The 22,862-nt window shown below is 43.7% G+C and overlaps 1 protein-coding gene across 1 annotated transcript in view; it reads right to left on the minus strand.

Annotated features, from left to right (window-relative positions):
* Positions 1 to 14,944, minus strand: part of LOC126298022 (cuticlin-4) — a 253,797-nt gene extending 238,853 nt beyond the window's left edge. Inside the window, exons 1-3 of the mRNA XM_049989344.1 lie at positions 14,847 to 14,944; positions 9,890 to 9,984; positions 4,589 to 4,880 (exon numbers count right to left, since the gene is read on the minus strand). Of these exons, the coding sequence (XP_049845301.1) occupies positions 4,589 to 4,607 (19 nt within the window). The 5' untranslated portion in view covers positions 4,608 to 4,880; positions 9,890 to 9,984; positions 14,847 to 14,944. The remainder of the gene's footprint in view (positions 1 to 4,588; positions 4,881 to 9,889; positions 9,985 to 14,846) is intronic.
* Positions 14,945 to 22,862: the final 7,918 nt, after the last annotated feature.

Consider the following 22,862-nt stretch of genomic DNA (forward strand, 5'->3'; position numbering starts at 1 on the left):
AAGTTAGTACATTTTTCTTAGATTTCAGTCAAAACAGACGACGTTTTAATTTACAAATGGACAGCAGAAAACCACTTCTCATTTACATACACTGATATGTGAGGACATTATGACCACCGATCTACTATTGATATAAACCCGTCCAGGCGATAGCAGCGTCACCTGGCGAGGAATGGCTGCTAGTCAGACACACGCACGGTGTATGTAGTATCAGTGAGCGTGCTGTCCGTGTGTAGAATGGGGGAAGGCGCGGAATCGAGGGCAGATTGTGATGGCCCGGAGGCTCGGCACGAGCATATCGGAAACCGCACGAATTGTCGTGTGTTGGAGGAGTGTTGTGGTGAGTGTCTTCAACGCGAGGCCAAACCAAGCTGAAACCACATCCAGACGTCTTAAGGTTTGGCGGCCACTCCTCATGACAGCTGTCGGACGTCGTGCGTTCGGCAGACTGGTAAAACAGGATAGGCGACGGATTGTAGCAAAACCAGCATCAGACTTTAATGCTGGTCGGAGTACAAGTGTCTGAACACACAGTGCATCGAACACTCCTAACGACGGACCCTCGCAGCCGACGACCCATGCATGTGTCAATGCGTGAGTCAATGTTAACACCATGTCATCGACAGCTAAGACTCAAACGAGCACGTGATCATCGACACTGGACGTTGGGGCAGTGCCAGAGCGTTGCATAGTGTAATGAATCCTAATACCTTCTTCATGATGTCGATGAGAGGGCAAGAATCCGTCGTCTTCCAGTGGAACAGCCCCTTGATACCAGTACGGCGGGACAGAGACAAGCTGGTTGTGGCTCCGTTATGCTCTGTGTTTATTCATTGATCGAGTGAGGCTCGTGCAAGGCACCATGGCAGCCAATAATTATCTTACACTGTTTGCACGCCTTCAGGACGATCATGTTTCTCGATGGCAGTGGCATTTTTCAACAAGGTAATTCGCCATGTCACAAGGCCAGGAATGTGATGAAGTAGTTCGAGGAACACAGTGGCTGTTCCAATTGATGTGCTTGCCCCCCCCCCCCCCCCCCCCCAACTCGCCAGATCTGAACTCGATCGAATACATCTGGGATGTGATAGAACGTAGCGTCAGAGCATGGCCCCCTTGCCAGACTTTACGGGAATTAGGTGACTTTTGTGTGCTTATGTGGTGCCAACTCGCTCCAGCAAACTACCAAGGCCTCACTGCCACGACACGTCGCCGCTGTTATCCGTGACAAAGGTGTACAAACCGGCTATTACGTAGGTGGTCACAATTTTCTAGCTGATCAGTGTAAATGTGCAAATCGTAAAGAAAACCTCAAGTGGCTATTTTTTTATTTCAAGACTCCATTAATTGTCCAATGTTTGTATAGATGTAAACTGCTCTTTAAATCTGTATAATGTTGTTGTTGTTGTTGTCTATACATATTATTAAAATGTATATACGCATGAATGCATGTATGTATGTTCCACGTCTCCTCTTAAAGCATTGTGCCGATTTAAACCAAACTTGGTACACGTATCACTTACTGTCTGGAAATCATCGATGTGAAGGTAAGAACCACCTACTCCTCAAAGCGCTGAGAGTGTGAGCGTGGGTGAAAAATCAGTGTAGCCCACGATGCACGAATACCCATTCTTCAGTAATCTCTATTTGAGAATGAGAATGCATACAAGATTGCAACAACATTTACACATAATTTCAAATCTTTACAAAACTACTGATGACCTCCACAAAATAATGAAAGGAAAAAAAGTTTATAGCTTACTACGTTTTCGCTGTTCATGCAGTAAGACTACCGCATTAAGCATGACGTTTTAATTCATTACTTGCTTACTTCTAAAGCTATTCACAACACACTTCGGAGACAGTAGCCACATATTCCACTGGATATACCTGCAAAATTGCGGCGTTTTACAGCACATCTTTTAGGAGACACGACGTCATAAACACTGAGCTGCGAGAAAATGAAAGTGCTGGGCGAAATTCGCTAAACATACAGGAGAAATATGTGTACAAATACGTATGAAATGTTAAAATGTATGTGAAATATATTTGACATATGCGTAAGTGGACAAAGCTTCAAGTTAAACGTTCATCCTAAACCCCTGGAACTATTTCAACGTAACATTAAGCGCCGGCACGTCGGCCTGGAACGAAAGATACTAGAAGGCTGTGAGACGATGTCAGCCAATAGAACACTGACTACGACGACACCGCAACAGGAGCAGCACCTATACGAAGAGAATATAAGCGTCGCTCCAGCTATCCTCGGCCGCACTAGAAGACGAGCTGTCATCCTAACTCTTTAGTCGTGACTTCTGTTTTGCTTGCATGGAAATTGTATACATCGAAGGACATTGATTGTTTGCATGTCGCCAATTGCTTGCGACACTTCATTTAAAAAAAAGGCAAAGTTAAGTATTGTCTAATTAATTTACTGTAATAAACTCCAACAATAAGATCTGCTTCAATGTTGCGATAAAACAGCTTCCTAGGCACCCTATATTAGACGAGTGGGCAGGATCCCACACAATATGGAAAGCAATACTGTGGGCGTAAGAACCGGCCGCATCCTTTTGGGATGAGCGTGATAACGTGGACCGAGAGGGGTCAGGAGGAGATGGACAGAGAAAGGGAAGAGTAGGAGATGGGGAGAGAGGGGGGAGAGGAGGAGCTGGATAGAGAAAGGAAAGAGGAGGAGATGTCCAGGGATAAGAGGAGGAAGAGATGGACAGAGAGGGGGAGGGGGACAGGATGAGATGGACAAAGAGAGGTGGAAGAAGAGATGTAATTAGAGGGGAGGAGGAGGAGATGGGTAGAGGGGGAATGAGAAGGTGGACAGAGGGGGAGAAGCAGATGGACTAATAGAAGATTGGAATAAATACGTACACGGGCCATGCCGGTACTCAGCTAGTAATCTTTATAAAATGTCAGATTCGTCTGTCAGATGTTTTAAATGGAAGAGACTTGTTTAAAGATTGCAACACCCTAAAAATATTCGTTACTCTGCACGAATAATGTATTTAGCTTATAATAATAATTTAGCTTACAATAATAAGCTAAATACATTATTTGTACACATAATGTATTTAGCTTATTTATCTTTAAACAGCACAGTTGGACGGTTCTTGTTGACAGTAGTTATGTCGTTCCCATTAGAGATGTGTGTAAAGATGGTGATGAATACCAACTGAGAAAACAATCCTAACGTGATCGTTTAGTTACGAATAGTAACTCATAAGCACTACAGCTCCAACATATGCTGCTGCACATGCCCTACAAAGCTTATCTCTTGTCTGTGCCCATAACCACAAACTGACCATAAAAGATCGTAACCTCAAACTGTCGCTGTCATTCAGGGGCTAAGTTTGCCAGCTGCCAACAGGAAATCTGCCTGTATATCTCTCGGCGTCACTGCTACTGTCTCCTCTTACGATGGTCTGCCGGAAGGCTGCCTCGGATTGTCTTGAGAGAAGCTTTTCTTGCTTGTAAGCTCACCGCACGAGATGGCGCAGTGTTTAGCACACTGGATTCGCATTCGAGAGAAGGGCGGTTCAAATCCTGAGTGGCAATCAAGATTTAGGTTTTCCGTAATTTCCCTAAACAGGACCAGGCAAATGCCGGAATTATTCCTTTGAAAAGGGCAGGGTCGATTTTCTTTCCCATCCTCTCCTAATCCGAGCTTCTGCTGCGTGTCTAATGACCTCACGGTTGACTGGACGTTAAACTATAATCTTACTTGTAAGTTCGCATCACAGCGCAGTAATACAACAAATTTCATTCCACAGCATGCTTAGCTTTACTTGGATGTGTGACGCTTGTTTCACTCACAGGAGAGAGTAATAGAAAAGCTGAAAAATCTGAAGCAGTATCCATTTGGAGACAGACGTCTAATGTACTGCGTAATCCCACTCAAGAAATTCGAGGGACTTGTTTTCAGGGAGAACACTCTATAGATAAATCTCGTAGCAGAGGTTCAGATGAACAGCTCACACACAGCCGTCATTCTTCCGCCCCTCCTTCGGTGAATAGAAGCTGAATATAAGACGCTGTTAAAAAAAAAGTTCTGTTTGGCATGCACCGCATAGTGAGTTGCAGTGTTGAGACGTAGATCAAAGTGAACCCACAGTGATGAAACTAGACATTCCACGAGTAAACAAGTAAAATAAATTTAACAAGTCGAAATTCGTAGCTCATGTCATTACGAATTCCGGAGTTCATTCTCAGATTCTGACCATTGAAAAATATTTCAGAAAGAGAGAATAACAGCAAGTGTAGAAAATTTCACTGGCACTATCTTCCTCGGAGAATAGTAGTATATTCGATACGCTTTAAGTGCAAAGCCCTCAACTTTCTAGATCATATAAACACTTTTGTCTTCGTGAATTGATCGAGAACAAAACATAAAAGAAAACTGCGCGCACATTTCACATTTTCCCTCGTAGTCCCAAGAAGCAAGGAGAAAAAGGAAACGGATTACAGGTCGTAGTTCGACGCATGCAATTTGTGAAGAATAAACTGTTAACTCGTGGTGTTGCTGTTAGTCACATGCATTGAAGTCTCCAGACGCGCAGCCTCAGCGTGAGCTCACCGGAGTAGGCGTTCGACATGCGGTGGTGGAGTGTCGGGGCGAGCTGCGTCGGTGGGTTCGTGTAGGAGCGGCGTGCGCCTCTCAGCAGGACGTTCGTCGTGTACTGGCTGCAGCGGAGCCGCTGCTGCGGCCGGCGCCGCGTCCGCCTGTGACGTCACGTCTTCCGCCCCTGCAGCTCCCCACCCCGCTCGCAGCGAACCATTCCGACGAAGACCCTCACTGACTCACGGCCTTGCGCAGCCTTGTCTTTACCGCAGCTCAGGATCACGTCACAGCCGTAGTACGATGCCCACTGCGCTCAACAAAAATTTCATATATCTCGATTTCCGTTTCGGTAAACTCGTGAAGGGAACCAACGCCTTCTGGTTATTTTGCTTTATTTTATACGTAATGGTGACGCTCAACATTGGATCCGTCATTGCGAAACAAATTTGTTGTCTATAAATCTTGCCTCTGAAACTATTGTATATTTTCCTTTCTCTGTTTCTCATATAGACATAATTCGGTACTTATGCACCATCTTCTGTGTACCTCACTATAGCTCGTAGAGCGTCTCATTTAAGTTAGTAGCGAAACAGTATAAAGCTTAATACAGTTAATCAGAGAGGGTATTACACCAGACGTGTTTCGCTTTTGTTTATAGAGCATCTTCTCTGGTGATTGTGCAAATATGGATACATTGTGTGTACATTTTTGTTTTTTTGGTTAAAATAGTATTTTGTTAATAAAGTTGGCGTGGAATTTACAAAACGCACACACACACACACACACACACACACACACACACAGGTTGGCAGCGCTCACAAACTACACGAAAAGCAAAAGCACAAACATAAAAAAACTGTAACTGAACTGAGTGAAACCACATAAAACTGTAGTGGTGTTTCCAACACTAGGTTGAAGTGTAAATAACGCCAATGTAACGTAAGATGATGATGATGATGATGATGTTTTGGTTTTGCAGGGCGCTCAAATGCGCGGTCATCAGCGCCCGTACAAAGTCCCAATGTTTACATAGTCCAATGTAGCCACCTTCACGAATAATGATGAAATGATGAAGACAACGCAAACACCCAGTTCTCAGGCAGAGAAAATCCCTAACACGACTGGGAATCGAACTCGGAACCCCTTGATCCAGAGCAGCAGAGCTAGATAGACCACGAGCTGCGGACTGTAACGTAAGAGAAATGCAAAAAGGCAAACACTCCCAAGTGTATATGTGTAACGAATTTTCTTTCGACATCGACCTCCGCTAACGAACTCGAAGAAGCAGTGGTTTCCAGAATAGGTGAACAAGAGGCAAAAACACCGTAAGTAAGTTGTATGCCAACTTTATAGACAAAATACTGCTTTTAATCTATAACAACCAAAAATATACAAACATATGCATCCATATTTGCAGAATGACCGAGGAAGATGCTTTATAAATAAAAGCGAAACGCGTCTGGTGTAATATTCTCTTCAATTAATTGCAGTAAGCTTATGACGTAGAAACCAATAATAGTTGATTTAACAGCTGCTGCAGAATATGGCGACGCAGTTTCAAATGAATATGTCATTTGCAGTGGCGAAGCTAATGGACTAATTGTGGGTAGGCTTACCTAATATATTTTTATACAGGAGATGCACCCGTCGATTCTTCTTGGTAGCAAAGCTTTAAGTCACATTGTCTTTAAAAGTTCTGATCATTTCTAAGTTGTTTAACCAGTTTTTTTCTATGACAATTGTGCAGAGAGAACGTCACCTATCATTTGTCATTGAATTTCTAAGCCAATTTTTTATTCTTCTTTCATAAGAAACTGTAACGACAGAGAATGTGAGGATCAATCTGGTTAACGTAGTTATAAATATTTTGAAGATCACTGTCCATAATGAATTTAAGAAAGTGTTCAGGCGATAAATATTTGTTTGTCAATGTAAATGTTTTCTAACGCATTTCCCAATTGTCCTTTGTTGAAAAATGGTTCAAATGGCTCTGAGCACTATGGGACTTAACATCTTAGGTCATCAGTTCCCTAGAACTTAGAACTACTTAAACCTAACTAACATAAGGACATCACACACATCCATGCCCCAGGCAGGATGCGAACCTGCGACCGTAGCGGTCACGCGGTTCCGGACTGCAGCGCCTAGAATGTCCTTTGTTGAAGAATGGGTAAGTTGTGAGAAGGCCATTCAGTTTCATTGTTGGGAAATTTGATTTATAATTTCCAGACTGGTTCTTGTAATGCAATTCTATAAACCGAATATTTTAAAGATGTATAAAATGCATTTCAATTTGCAGTAACGCGTTATCTAAGATCCCATAGCCGGCCGGAGTGGCCGTGCGGTTCTGGGCGCTACAGTCTGGAGCCGAGCGACCGCTGCGGTCGCAGGTTCGAGTCCTGCCTTGGGCATGGATGTGTGTGATGTCCTTAGGTTAGTTAGGTTTAATTAGTTCTAAGTTCTAGGCGACTGATGACCTCAGAAGATAAGTCGCTTAGTGCTCAGAGCCATTTGAACCATTTTTTAAGATCCCATAAGATAACATCTGATTGGACAGGAAGGCACGCTCACTAACACTTATTTCACTGCGAAATTTCTGGTTAGAGCTTCCCATGCAATTTTGTGTTGAAGATGTGCATAAAAATAGCCAACACATACAAATATTCCTTTGTAAACGCACTATGGGACTTAACTTCTGAGGTCATCAGTCCCTTAGAACTTAGAACTACTTAAACCTAACTAACCTAAGGACATCACACACATCCATGCCAGATGCAGGATTCGAACCTGCGACCGTAGCGGTAGCGCAGTTCCAGACTGTAGCGCCTAGAACCGCTCGGCCACTACGGCCGGCGTTGCTACATTACTCCGCGCTTAAGGAAGTCCGACAAAGTACTAGGAGGTATGCTATGACTTTGGTAATCTCACTGTGCAATGAGTTAACCACCTGCACTCACAAATTATACGACTAAAGCAAGTTTTCTTAAAGCACTCTTACGACACACGGGATTCCCTGGCGCCCTGTAGGCTGCCACGTAGAAGCCTGATATGAACTGTTTAACTGGATAGCGTGCATAACCTAGTGAACTCCCAACTCGATCGAATGAAATCGCAGTAACATACTAGAAAACTTTAAACTGTTTTCAACGTATTGTTGTATTCTATCTCTAATTGGACATTTTTTTTTCAAATTTTCGGTTACGATAAGCCTTGAAAACCTCTAAAGAGCTCCGCCACTGCTCATGGTGTGCTTCTTATTGCACGAACGGTGGTCGTAAGGTTTTAATTATCGCCGTCAAGAAGTGCAGTTACGTAATTATTTGCTCGTTTCTTTGCAAATACACGTCTGTAGTCCAGATAAAAATGGCGCAGCCTTTTGATAAAACGGGTATCGATCCGTAATTCGGTTTTGGCAGCAGCGGAAATTTTGTAGCTGTGTCAGGCCAATACAGCTGGCAAAACTAGTGATCTGGACTGGCTTGACACATGTTTGGGTAAAATGAGTACGACACAGCTTGCGTTCGGTTGAAATCGTTGGCGAAGCCAACGAATGTGAATGCCATATAAAGGTTGTTGTAACAGATTGATATGCATTGCCGGTGTCCACGAGAAATACTGGTCTCGAAGCTAAATTGTGACGTCACACTAGTGTGATTGTCCGCTACACTTCGCGAATGCTCGGCTCCGTGCAAGGTCCAAGGGAAATCAGAATATAATTGAAAAGGTACCCACTAAAGGTCTTAACATAGTCGTGTGCTATCGAGAGCTTGCGTGTATTTAAACGCACTGTCAGTTATTAAACTTGGCTGAAATAGTTACTCCCTTTCCACCGGCGACGGCAGCTGGCACTCTAAAATGTCAAGTGCTGTGACGTGCGCGCCACGGCTAAGACTCCTATAATCTGAGATGAACTTGCTGTCATGTTTTCCACAAAGTAAAGGATATTCTTACTTGTTTACATATGAGTCAAGATGCTAGTGGAGATTTCTAATTATATGTATTGAAGAATTCGTTGTAAATATGGGTGGCTGCTCATCTGTGAACTGCACTAACCATTGGAAAAATGGTTTTCACATGTTCAGATTTCCAAGTGACCCCGAAGGAATAACAAGATGGGCCATAAATAATGCCGTGTGGCTAGGGCCTCCCGTCGCATTGACCGTTCGCCTGGTAGCAAGTCTTTCGAGGTGACGCCACTTCGGCGACTTGCGTCTTGATGGGGATGGACCATAAATTGCTGGAGAGACAACTGGTAACCAGAACTTGGCGCTCAATAGTCTACTGCAAATATACGTTAGTAATACATGGTAGTAGTTATAAACATAAAACAAGCTGTATACACCCCTAGTCTAAAACTATGCTGTAGCACTTCATCTCAAGAATTTTCAATTCCTGAGATATTTTCGCAATTAGCAAAGTGGAGGGGACCGCAAGGAGTAGCCACAGGGTCTAGGGCGCCTTGCCACGGTTCGCACGGCTCCCCCCGTGGGAAGTTCGAGTCCTCCTTCGGGTATGGGTGTGCGTGTTGTCCTTAGTGTTAGTTAGTTTAAGTAGTGTGTAAGCCTAGGGACCAATGACCTCAGCAGTTTCGTCCCATAGGAACTTAACACAAATTTCCAAAAAAGTGGAGAGAGAAATATTTGTGATATATTTACATGTCATTACCATACCCATACATACACAATCCCCATTTCTTATGTAGGCCGGTAAGACAAGTCATAATTAAGATATTTTTATAGAGAATTGGCCTTTGGGAGGGAACTTGCACAAGTAACACAACCTTCAAAAACAAAAAACAAAAAAATGACTCTTTGCACTATGGTACTTAACTTCTCAGGTCATCAGTCCCCTAGAACTTAGAACTACTTAAACCTAACTAACCGAAGGACATCACACACATCCACGCCCGAGGCAGGATTCGAACCTACGACCGTAGCGGTCGCGCGGCTCCAGACTGTAGCGCTTAGAACCGCTCGTCTACCCGGCCGGCCGTTTAATATTACATTTCGAGTTTTCTGTCATATAAAAAGGGTGTTCCAAATATCTCTGTACCAGTATTACTGTTCTGTACACTTCATACATGCAATATCAAATATTTTATAAGAAATAACTGTAAAAAGTTGCGGAAATAGGTCAACCACCTACGAGGTAAATGTTGCCAAATCCTCAAAGTTGGGGCTCTAGCCAATACCTGTCTATCTCATGGGCCTGCCGAACGCCTGTTGTACCGTACTCATTTTAGCTGTTTGTTCTTGACACAGCTGCAACTTTTCCGCCGCTACCGAAAACGGATTACCTCACGTTGCCGTTCCTTACCAACGTGCTGTACTGCTTCGTTTCTGCTCCTCAAGCGGATAGCTACGGTGCTATGGCGCAGAATTTCAATGTTTATCACGACTGCTCACATGTACCTGCAAACAAACACACAAATAATTCAATAACTTAATTTTTTTTTCGAGGTGGTGGTTAAAACTATATGCCTAACCCCCCCTCCCCGTATACCCATGAAACGAAGTTAACAGTCGAGTAGATAATGGTGCGAGGGAACATCGTTCACAAAATATGACAGACAGCACACCACTGGAGGCTCTAGTGGCAGTAAAACACATGTTGTCAATCCATACAGTACGCCAAAGGTCATCTTATAAATTCAGAATATGACATGCATCAATAAACAGAGTAAAACCCATAGAATATTACACGTAAATCCCGAAATATTCTGAAGGGAGGAAAAAAATGGTTCAAATGGCTCTAAACATTATGGGACTTTGAGGTCATCAGTCCGCTAGACTTAGAACTACTTAAACCTAACTAACCTAAGGACATTACACACATCCATGCTCGAGGCAGGATTCGAACCTGCGACCGTAGCAGCAGCGCGGTTTCGGACTGAAGCGCCTAGAACCGCTCGGCCACAGCTGCCGGCTGACTGGGAAAAAGATAGGAACAACAATTTGTGTTTTGCAGAAACAGGAGCCGGCCGCGGTGGCCATGCGGTTCTAGGCGCTGTAGTCCGGAACCGCGCGACTGCTACGGTCGCAGATTCGAATCCTGCGTCGGGCATGGATGTGTGTGATGTCTTTAGGTTAGCTAGGTTTAAGCAGTTCTAAGTTCTAGGGGACTGATGACCTCAGATGTTAAGTCCATAGTGCTCAGAGCCATTTGAACCATTCGAACCAGAAACAGGATTTACGAAACAAATATTTTATCCTTTCACGATGTCTGAAAAACTTAGAAAGTGGCGGAGTTCCGTCGAATGAGTGCTTTATTTATCCCAACTGGTTTCGGGTTTCACTGTATACCCATGCGGCATTGTACAGGGGTTAGACAAAATGTGAACATAAATGCAGATGCTAGCCAAGCCTGCTGGTGGCTCTCTTTCTTTTATTTATTTATTTTATTTCCTGATCTCATTTTGTTCGTTATTGTTCGTTGCGGACGTCCCATAACAGCCGTTCAAGATCATCCTTAATCCTTACACTCAGTTTTCTTTAATTTTATTACAGAGAGCAGCAAACCCTCTGACCGTACACGCTGAGCTACTGTGCCAGCATGTATTTGAGCACGAACGGCACTTGTGCAGTGTCCTCGATACGTTGCAACTGTCTTTCGCGGTCAGAACAGTGTTCTGTGTAGATGTGAGTGCGTTATGTCGGAGCCAAGTGAATTCGAACGTGTTCAAATTGTTGGTAATCGTATGTTGGGTGCTTTCGTAACCAAAGTAGCCGAAGTGTTTGGTGTTTGAAGAGGCACTATTCCGAAGATTTTTTTTCATTTATTGGCTTTCGGGACGTGCCCATATAGCCATCTGAACAGTGGAATGTCAGTTATGACAATACGAATGTAAGGAAAACACAACATCCAGTCCTTGAGCCGGAAAAAAAACCCCTCTGAGGGGGACGGGAATCGAACCCGGGTCCCTTCAATTTACAATTCGCCACGATTACCACGCAGCTGCAAAGGCATTCTGGACATTCAGGCCGCATACATGGAAAGCGGACTAAAGTGAGTTGAGTGAGCGTGACGACGGTAATTGATTGCAAAAGTCACTGCAGACCTGAATGTCGCACCAAAACAACACGAAGGGAGCACCATAAGCATTGAATTTCAGGGCGAGCTGGAATTCCAAAACCACTCATCAGTAAAGCAAACCGGAAAACATGGTGCCGAAGTCATAAAACCTGGTGTAAGGAGCAACGGAAGAAAACCATTTGGTCAGATGGGTCCTGTTGCACATTGTTGCCAACTTCTGCCCGACTTTACATCTCAAAGGTGAAACGTGGAGAGGTTTTGGTGATGATTTAGTAGCCACATCGGGTTATTCCACGAGCCCTTGTGGGAACTCTGTAAGGTCCCATTAATGCCAAGGATCATGTGACTATTTTGGCTGATCCGGTCCAACTTATAGTACAACGTTTGTTCCCCTATAGTGATGCTGTGTACAAGACGACATGACCCCTGTTTACACAGCTCGCATCGTCCAACATTGGTTCTGTGAGAACGAGGGTGAATTGCCCATCTTCCCTGGCCACCATAGTCACCGGATCTCAACACTGTTGAGCCTTTGTGGTCCACATTGGAGAGAAAGGTACGTAATCGGTATTCACGTTCATCATCGTTGCCAGAACTTTCCACTATTTTGCAGGAAGAATGGGATACGATTCCCTTGAAAACCATACAAGACCTGTGTTTATCCATTCCGATAGGACTAGAAGCTCTTTTGAATGCCAACGACTTCCTACTTAGGCGTGGTAATGTGTAGTGTTTTGGGTGTTTTCATATTTTTGCCAATCCTCTGCACGTTCCTCGTGCAATTTACATTCAAAGAAAGGGTGCTTCAAAAAGCGTTACACATTGTCACTTGCCAGTATCGCAGAATGGTGCGCAGAAGGCTTCTTTGTTGTCTTTTTTTATTTTATTCCTGTATGAGACGCAATATGTAGTTTACATAAGAAATATATGCCCCCGCCTGAAGATTGTATTAGGTTCGAAAATAGTTACGAGCGAATACACAGTTCGTACGAAAAAAAAATTGTTATTTGCAGTGGCGTGTTTCATAGAACTACTTGCAACACTCATAAACGGAATGCTATTTGCGTAACTGGAAATGTAAGTTTTCGAGGCCATGAATTTATGACAGAAATGTATTACATGTAAAACTTCTGACCGTGTTAAACGAAGATCATGACACGCAAATGTCTGCCGGAATTATTTTTATATTACTAAATCCATCTGAGTGTTCAAATGGCTCTGAGCACTATGGGACTTAACTTCTGAGGTCATCAGTCCTCTAGAACTTAGAACTACTTAAACCTAACTAACCTAGGGACATCACACACATCCATGCCCGAGGCAGGATTCGAACGTGCGACCGTAGCTGTGGCGCGGCTCCAGACTGTAGCGCTGAGAGCCGCTCGGGCACTCCGGCCGGCACCATCTGAGTGGCCCGCGGCCGGAGTGACCGAGTGGTTCTAGGCGCTACGGTCGCAGGTTCGAATCCTGCCTCGCGCATGGATGTGTGTGATGTCTTTAGGTTAGTTAGGTTTAAGTAGTTCTAAGTTCTAGGGGCCTGATGACCAAAGAAGTTAAGTCTCATAGTGGTCAGAGCCATTTGAACCATCTGAGTGTAATGAAGATTGAAACCTAACGTAATTGTTTCTATAAGTAAACAGTCTGGGAAACCGAGAGTAGATATTACCGATTTAGTTTTTAACATGACGACGGGATTGTAATTTGATGTTCAACATGGCAAGACCCTATAGCACGTAACCCGGCTGTGGAGCCAACGCAGTGGGAAAGTGGTTGCTGATGTTGAGTAAGTGCTTGAGACCAGCAGCGAAGGTCATCAGTCTCCTATACAACTAAGGACAATAGCGATGTTCCCAATCTGTCTGTGCACAGAGTAAATTCTGAGAGCAAGTGTGACAAAGTGTTTTAAATGTCTGCGTAGCGTGTATTTGAGGCGGATCATGGGAACCAACCCGGTATTCGTCTACTGCCTAAAGCCACAATGAGGCTGGCCGGCACATCGACCACTAGACGATAATCTGTCGGGCGGATTCGATGCGGCCTACTGTCCCGTCGCGGAAGCGATCATGTAAACACGCGAGGCTACCGGGACGAGTCGGACAGTGGCTCGAAAGAGAAGTATGAAGAACAATTCATTAAGTTTTCAACCCCATCAAGCACTCTGTATGCGGATCACCCAACCTTTGTGATTTCCTTAAATCAGCCGCAATGAATGCCAGGCTGTCTTCGTTGCTCAATAACAAGGCCGGAGTCTTCCTTGTCATTTTACTGCTGAGCTAGCGTTACGTCAATTTATGACCTCGACGTCGAAGAGACCCAAAATCGACTCAAAGAAAATCTTTTGAGTACTCCTACCGTGGTCTCTTCGGAATTACGTAATATCCTACTTCGTAGTGCAAGAAAATTAGCTGTGAAATGTCTCACATTTTTGGTGGGACTCTGCTACAAAAGGCTGACCACCAACTTCTGTTGCTCTTGAAAAAGGCTCTGTTTATTCATTATGTCATACAGAGGCCCCACAATTCCGGACGTGGTGTACGGTGAACGGTCCAAAAATAATTTACAAACTGCCTTAAATGTACAATACGTGGAACAACAACATCTTTCAGCCCTCTCCAATTTACATAGTTCGCAATGAAACAACATCCTTCGAAATGTTCTGTAGATTGCAGTTGGTTTTCTGTCTGTCGGAAACCTTGTCTCCTGTCAGTCATTAATCATTTTTCTGAAAGCTGTTGAATTGAAACAGGAAACTTGCAATTAAAGGCACGTTGTTATATTATCACACTGTAGACACAATTGTCAGACAGCTGCATTAACATACAAACATCTAAAAAATATCTGCTTACCAATGAAAGTGTTGGTTCTTTTGCCGAATTTACTTGTGCAATTAAACACTGCGCAACTCTTCACAAGTTTTCCTTACGTAAACTGGAGTCGACTAACAAATACTGCATATATCCTCCAATGAATATACAGTGTTCGATCTCTGTCCTTAAAAGCTACAAAACAGATTTACTTGACAGACTCTTACCACCAAAATTGCGTCCAGCCGAAAGTTGAAAATATCCAGCGACTGCATCGCTCTCGGGGTGTCAGCTACTTTTACAAGGTCTTCGTGGTAGTGTTCAATATCGATCATTGCCGAGTTTCATTTCGTTCAGGAGAACGTTATATGAGAAACTTGCAATAGTAGAACAAGTGTACTGATTTAAAACGTAAGTAAGTAACAAATACTGCTTACGCCTTTCAAACACTGTAGCGCCTCAGTTGAAAGATAAGCAAACCATTAGCTCCGGGTTTTGCCGCTTCTTCGAGGACTCAGAAGATGAGTGAGCACGTCTGCCCGTGCGTTCCAAGGTGAATGACGTAAGCGTCCATCGCCTACGTCATCCAAGGGCTTGCAGCAGACAACAGGAAAGGTGACTTCATCTGCCGCAGCTTCATGCCGATGGTTTAGGAGCTGGCGCCAATGCTACGTACGGTAAATAAGTGTTGAAACTTCCTGGCGCATAAAAAATGTGTCCCGGACCAGGTCTCGAAGCTGAGACCTCTGCCTTATCTGCCAGAAAGTTTCAAATAAGTGCACACAGCGCTGCCTAGTGAAAATTCATTCTGGAAACAATACCCCAGGCTGTAGCTAAGCCATGCTTCCGCAATATCCATTCTCCCAAGAGTCCAACGCTGTGAGGGCGGGTCGTGATTCGTGCTTGCATAGCTCAATCCTTATTCGTCAAGGTAGGTCAGCGTGTTCGGTGAAGGGATTGGAAACCTACTGTACTAATAAAACGGAGTGAAGTTTTCACCGCTATAATTTGAGAGGTTTCATGTGACATCCGCACAGACCCGACGACGAAAAATGACGGAGAAACAGATAGGTAGAATGAAAAAAGTTGGTAGAGAACTTTCCCGCGAAAGGCAAAGGTCCCAGATTCGAGTGCCGATCCGGCACACACTTTTAATCTTACAGGAAGTTTCAAATAAGCGCATTCATACTGTAAGTAAATGTTGTCTAACGGATTTCATCTGTATGTGTTTGTGTGTTCGGGCGATGGGAGGATTTGCAGCAACCAAAAATAATTCACATTATGAATTTTACTTTATTACCCTTGTCTGGTTTCAAATATCCCCATTTTTTGGAAGCCCACATTTAAATTTGAATTTACAGTGCAGACATGAGCTCTGGTGTTTTCTGATATGTGGACCGCCCAAGTATATAGAAGCAACTAAGGAACAACGGAAAACACATGAAAAAAGGAAAGCCGGCCGCGGTGGTCTAGCGGTTCTAGGCGCGCAGTCCGGAACCGCGCGACTGCTACGGTCGCAGGTTCGAATCCTGCCTCGGGCATGGATGTGTGTGATGTCCTTAGGTTAGTTAGGTTTAAGTAGTTCTACGTTCTAGGGGACTGATGACCACAGTAGTTAAGTCCCATAGTGCTAAGAGCCATTTGAACCACTTTTTTTTTAAAAAAATGAAAGCTGTGATTGTGTTTACCGTCACTTCCTTACCATTTTTAGATTCTATCTATTGGGTTGACTTAAACAGAGTATTCATGAACGCCGATTTTATACAATGAGGGCTTGCACTCAGCACGTATCATTCTGAACAGGAATTCATGCTCAGATATGCATCTTTCCCGGCCTACGTTTTTCTGTCTTGGATGTACTTGACGGGAAATTGGCATTGGCCAGTCATTACTGGGGTGCATAGTGATAAAAAAATCTATTCTTTCTTGGGATTCACCAAGGAAAGCCTTTTTTGCTGGAATCCAAAGTAACAATGCATTTCGTAATTTAAGTAGTTTTAAGCAAACAGCAATCTGACTATCGAAAAGGAAGAAGCAGGAGAGCTGGATGACTCCTATCATGAAAGAAGAGAACGAGAAAGCACTACAGGAGCTTAGAGAAAGGAAAGTTCCGGGGGCTGATGGCAAACAAAGAGAACCATTTTAAAATTTGTTTAGAAAAAGCTGGCACTTTATGACTTGATATGCGGTATTTACAGGTCTGGAGAATCACCAGAAGACTTTGTTAAATGCATAATAATATCATTATCTAAAAATCTAGATGCAAAGACTTGTGAATAGCACCGAACTTTGAGCCTGGTGTGCCAAGCATTGAAATTAGTCGCCAAAATTATTCTCAGAAGAATAGGGGCCGTTTGCCATCCCAAGGACAAGAGATTGCCCTGAACCTCTGTCCGCTCTTCCGCTCTCTTTGACAAGGCCGTTGGCAGAATAAGGGTGACTTGTTATTTCGGATGTTTTCGGCCGCCAGTGTTGATTATTAATTAAAATTTAAGCTTTGGCGGGTTTCGAACCCATGACCGACGACATTTTGATTCATAATCGAAGGCGCTATCCCTTTTTTTATACATTTTTATATTATTTTTGGTAAATATATATTTAATGTATGTAAAGCCCAGCCATTCTCTCACCTGTGTTGCCTTCATCGATCAGCTTCTAAGCTTTATTTGCATGTAAATCATTACATTGTAATTGGAAAAAAAGGACGGAGGCTTACTGATGAAGAGGAAAGAATAAACATTTTCTCTATATACGTGATGTGAGTAGATTAACAAAAGTATGTATCATTTGCAATCTTCTGTTAACCAATTTATGAAAATAGATATCGCCTTCATATTTGTTCTTTTCAAAGTAGTAACAGCAAAACGAATGGTACACATATCATCATCACTTCATTGACGAAAGAAAATTGGCTCTCCTGTTCCTTGAGAGAAAAAAAATGTAAGAACAAAAATGGGAAATAAAACTGCAATTTGCATTGTTGAATGCATGCAATAGTATCTTAACAATTCGAACAGAAGTAAAGTCTCTGGAAACAAACAGCGTTCGTACATTACAGAGCAGCGTCACCATCTACTATCCAAATTACTGGACTTCAATTAGTTAACCGTTGATTATGATGTTCAGCCTATTTCCAAATGTCCTCCTGTACTCACGATGTTGACTTATTTTAAGGTGTTCGTTTTCTAAATATGAGTAATAATCTACGAAAGTAGCATGCCTATTCTGCATAATACAAGATGCTGTGTGACCCATAAACCACGTTGCAGAGATTTTTTTGGTCGTGGATATCTCAGTTTTTGTGGCTGAAGGATCTCCAAAAGGTCTATACTACTGGGCGTCGTACGGTCTATCACCGACGATCTACGACGAAGAAATGTTCTAATATCTTCTGCATGTCCACATGTAAGCCAATGAATTAGTGTATCTACTCTCCCGGATGGGTCACAGTTTGGTGTCAGGTGAAGGCCTATCTTATGTAGCTTCTCATTCGTCGCTACTTTATCATTTACTGTTAGATACCAGTCGGCTATTACGTATGGCAGTAACATGTCGCTGTGCGCATTCCGCCAAACTATACTCCATTTTGTATGTGGATGTTTCTCTTCGATACGATTTTTGTAGTTTGTTGTCGTTAGAAGGTCATAAAGTTTCCTGGTGGTCAGGCCCCCGCTATCGACGATGTTGCATCGAATGTACCTCATTTCCATGTAGTACAGTCGTACATTTCGGTAACAAAGCGGAATGCCAGTGATATCAGTAGGTGGGTCAATGCTATGATGCTTCCAACGCTTGATGAGGTTTGTGATCATACTGGTCCTCCGGCTACGAACCTCCTTCCTGATGCAATCTAGAAGCAGGGTTACTCATTTTTGTGTACCTTAATGAGTTGAAGGCCACCTTTGGACGTAAGATAACTTAATGTATCAAACTGAACTTCGAAAAGGTGTCATCTAAAAAGAAATCAGCATAGCGTTTGCTGTATACTCTTTGCTAGATGGTCGGTTATAGGAAGAATTTACGCCAAATAATTCATCTTGCTTGTAATGGGGATCTCTATAGCCTTAATTTTCTGTAGTAAGCTCAAATCACGGTCGGAGTGGAGTATGAAAACATCACTAAATTTATTAGGCAATTGTGAGCAGTTCTTCGTTAGTAATTTGTCTGACATGACCTTAGAGGTGATACCGAGAGTTCTATAACAGTCCTTTTCTGTGCAGCAGATAACTTGGAATACGTCTCCGATACCGCCTCCTATTTGCAAGGCTCTGGTTTTGGGTTGGGGTTTGGGTTGTTTCAGGGAGAAGACCAGAAAGCGAGGTCATCGGTCTCATCGAATTAGGGAAGGACGGGGAAGGAAGTCGGCCGTGTCCTTTCAAAGGAACCATCCCGGCATTTGCATTTCACGGAAAACCTAAATCAGGATGGCCGGACGCGGGGTGTGGCTTTGGTTCAATTTAATATTGCTCCTCAAACAAACGCGAATTCCTCTAAAAGAGCTTCTGCTGATATAAGTTGTTGTGATGATGACACAGCTAAGCATAATTCGTCAGCATACGCAATGCATGGGATAGTAACAGAATCGATGCTAAGCCCAATTCCTCTTTGCACGAAGTTGTTCAGTAGCGGCTCCACTAAAAAATGGCTCTAAGCACTATGGGACTTAACATCTGAGGTCATCAGTCCCCCAGACTTAGAACTACATAAGCCTAACTAACCTAAGGACATCACACTCATCCACGCCCGAGGCAGAATTCGAACCCGCGACCGTAGCAGCAGCGCGGTTCCGGACTGAAGCGCCTAGAACCGCTCGACCACAGCGGCCGGCTAGCGGCTCCACTGCTGTGGCCTATAATATCATTGACAGAGGACCTCCTTGTCGGATGGACGACCCAATGGTAAACTCTTTTGCAAAATGGTCATTAATGGGAATCCTGGAAGAGGCGTTTTTAGTGAGTTCGCGAATTAACTCTATGAAATGAGATCCGAAACCTAGTTTCACCACGCTTTTAAAGAGAAAGTCATGACGTACAAGATCATACGCCTTTTCAAAATCTAGAAAGATCAGGGCACTCTGTTCTTTGTTTTCAGCATATGAACAGATGATATACCTCAAATCACAGGCAGCTGATAATGCACTTCGGCCGTGACTACACTGTATTGGTAGCTGCCTAAAACCTTGTGCATAACAGTTTACATCTGTAGCTTAATCGATCTGATAATAATTTTGAAATCGGAGCTCAAGAGTGTGATGGGTCGCATTTTTTCGACCTTTCTGCTATTACCTTTTTCTGGTAAGGGCAAGATGATACCTTCCTTGAATGCCTTGGAAATGACTTCCAGGTGCCAGACATCATTCGCTGTCGCGAGGAGCGTCGGGCCGAGGAGATTCTAGTAGCATTGGTAAAACTCAGCGCTGAGGTCATCGGATTCTGGTGATTTCCCTTTCTTTGCGCTGTGGACCGCGGGTTGGATTTAGTCCTCTGTGAAAATAGGTTCCAGATCTGCAATATCTTCGCGTGACAAGTGGCAGCTCAAGGTCATGAGAAAATTGTCGCAAGATGTTCACCGACTGGTTGTTTCCTGTGAAGTTCACTATAATAATCGTAGACATGGGAGACGATGTTGCGTTGCTTAGTGATGGCATTCTCGGCGTCATCAACGATGGCTTCAATCAACATAGCAGTACATCGTCTCGTCGTTCTCAGAATGTGGTATAGAGAGAAAATGTTTATTCTTCCTTCTTCAACGATGAATCTCCGTCCTTTTTTCCAATTACAATGTAATGATTTACTTGCAAATAAAGCTTAGAAGCTGGCCGATGAAGGCAACACAGGTGAGAGAAGTGCTGGGCTTTATACACATGTAAATTTATATTTACCAAAAATAATTTAAGAAATATATAAAAAAAGGGATAGCGCCTCCGATTAGGAATCAGAATGTCCTTGGTCATGGGTTCGAAACCCGCCACTACTTAAATTTTAATTATTAATCAACACTGGCGGCCGAAAACATCCGACATAACAAGTGACCCTTATTTTGGGTGGGCTCGCACAATGATTTATTCCATTCGTTAGCGTTGAATTACCGTTATTTTCACTTTATATCTTTTGATCTGCGCGGCTGGCCCCGGCGGAGGTTCGAGTCGTCCCTTGGGCATGGGTGGTTGTGTGTTTGTCCTTAGGATAATTTAGGTTAAGTAGTGTGTAAACTTAGGGACTGGTGACCTTAGCAGTTAAGTCCCATAAGATTTCACACGCATTTGAACATTTTTTTTTTTTTTTTTTTTTTTTTTTTTTTTGCTCTGTACATCGATATCGCGAGAAAGATTGTTAGTTTGACTATACAGTTCTCTCAAACAGCGGTTTATAGTCTATTTCTGCCAAAGACTTTTATGTCGCGCGTAGCTCACGATGGTGAGGCGTAATTTAGACTTGGCTCTCTGGATCCATCAGTGTAGAACGCTAGTGTAACGACATCGGTAGCGCTGGAGTTGTTGCTACTCTAGGTTCACTTCCTCTTCAAATTGCGCATCCTACAGAAGAGTGACATTCAATTTCTAGTAGTCTTTGCCGCGGTAAATTTGCCGACGCTGTAGGTTAAGGTAACACTGACATGCACAGTGGTCGGAGATGTTGACATGTGCTATGTCACAGTTCAAATGGTTCAAATGGCTCTGAGCACTATGGGACTTAACTGCTGAGGTCATCAGTCCCCTAGAACTGAGAACTACTTAAACCTAACTAACCTAAGGATATCATACACATCCATGCCCGAGGCAGGATTCGAACCTGCGACCGTAGCGGTCGCGCGGTTCCAGACTGTAGCGTCTAGAACTGCTCGGCCACCTCGGCCGGCTATGTCACAATTCATGCTGTGTCCCCGGAGTGCGTCGGACACGTAGATCCTATCCAGCCGACTGGCAGAATGACTGGTTAAGAAGGTTTACGCTACCCTCTCCCCGTGCAGTTTTTCCCACGTATCGTGAAGACCCATGCCATGAAGTAAGAGTTCCCAAGTTCTACACATCTGTTCGCGTTAGGAGTTTGGTCTCTGTCGTTAAGCACACAACCGAAGTCACCACCGAGAACAACATGTTCACGATAAGCGCTAAGAAGCATGGGAACGTCGATTTTATAAAAATATGAGCATTGTCTCTTATGACTGCTACCTGAACGGACGTATACGTTTACAATCTGCACACCATTCACTCGAAGAGAAATGCCACGACCACTAGGCAGCCGCTGCAGGTCCGTAAAGGGTATACCGTCGCGCAAAAGTATGGCAGTGCCTACAGCATCCTGCATATTGACGTTATCAATAAAGAGGTGACTGGGCACTTCTAAGACTGTGGCTACCTCCTGCAACATGGCAATGTCAACGCTGGTACCATACAAGAAATCAGCTTGCGGCCGGAGTTTCACCGCACTTTGAATCCTATTGATGTTAAGTGTAGTAATATTATAGGTTTGGATATCGCGCATGGTATCTCATAGGGCAATTAGATCTGAGTGTTGGGGTCAGCCCCGGATCTACGATCTTTCCGGACCGGGCAAAAGCATGATGGTGCGCCCCCCCCCCCCCCCCCTAACCCTAACCTCCACCCCTGCTCCCTTTGAGTCGAGCGTTTGAGACAAGACGTTTAAAATTAATAAACAATCGATTTCTCAAAAATACATTCATTTTGTAGCGCACATCTTTTTGAAGAGTTTGATATACAAAACGTATATGTTCGAGGAAATGTAAGTGTGGCAAAATGCAGTGCTACGTCTCTTAACACAATATCCTTCTATTGCACGTCACTGTACAGCGCTCTGTGGAATTCAAACGTATATATTTTGTAATGGAAGCCACCAAACCTATATACAGGACCGTGAAATTACAATGCCTTGCCCGCATCTCGTGGTCGTGCGGTAGCGTTCTTGCTTCCCACGCACGGGTTCTGCCTCGTGATGGCTGGGTGTTGTGTGCTGTCCTTAGGTTAGTTCTAAGTTCTAGGGGACTGATGACCATAGACGTTAAGTCCCTTAGTGCTCAGAGCCATTTGAACCATTTGAACAATGCCTTATGGCGCCTCTTCAACTCCCAGTCGTCCAGTCTGACATCCTACCATCCACAATTAATACTGGGTGGGATTACATGTGCCCGGGCAAATAGGAACTCTCTAGAAAATTTGCACTCTTTATTGCCTATTATTTATTTCCAATCTCAGCACCGCCCTGCGATGTAAACTAAAAACTGCCCGGCGCGACGGAACGTCTGGCCGAGTTCCCGTCCACGACTTATGCCTTAGTCCGCAGGTAGTATGGCAATAAACATACATAAAACAAAAGTTCTAGTCTTTAGTAGAAACAAAGAAAGCAAGGCGGTGGTGAAGTTGAAAAATAAAACAACTGAGGAAATGAACAGTTTAATAGAGAGTAAAATCGCGGGTGATGGAAGAAGCTACAAGG

This window comes from Schistocerca gregaria, chromosome X (assembly GCF_023897955.1).
Source record: "Schistocerca gregaria isolate iqSchGreg1 chromosome X, iqSchGreg1.2, whole genome shotgun sequence".
In the NCBI taxonomy this organism is placed as follows: domain Eukaryota; kingdom Metazoa; phylum Arthropoda; class Insecta; order Orthoptera; family Acrididae; genus Schistocerca; species Schistocerca gregaria.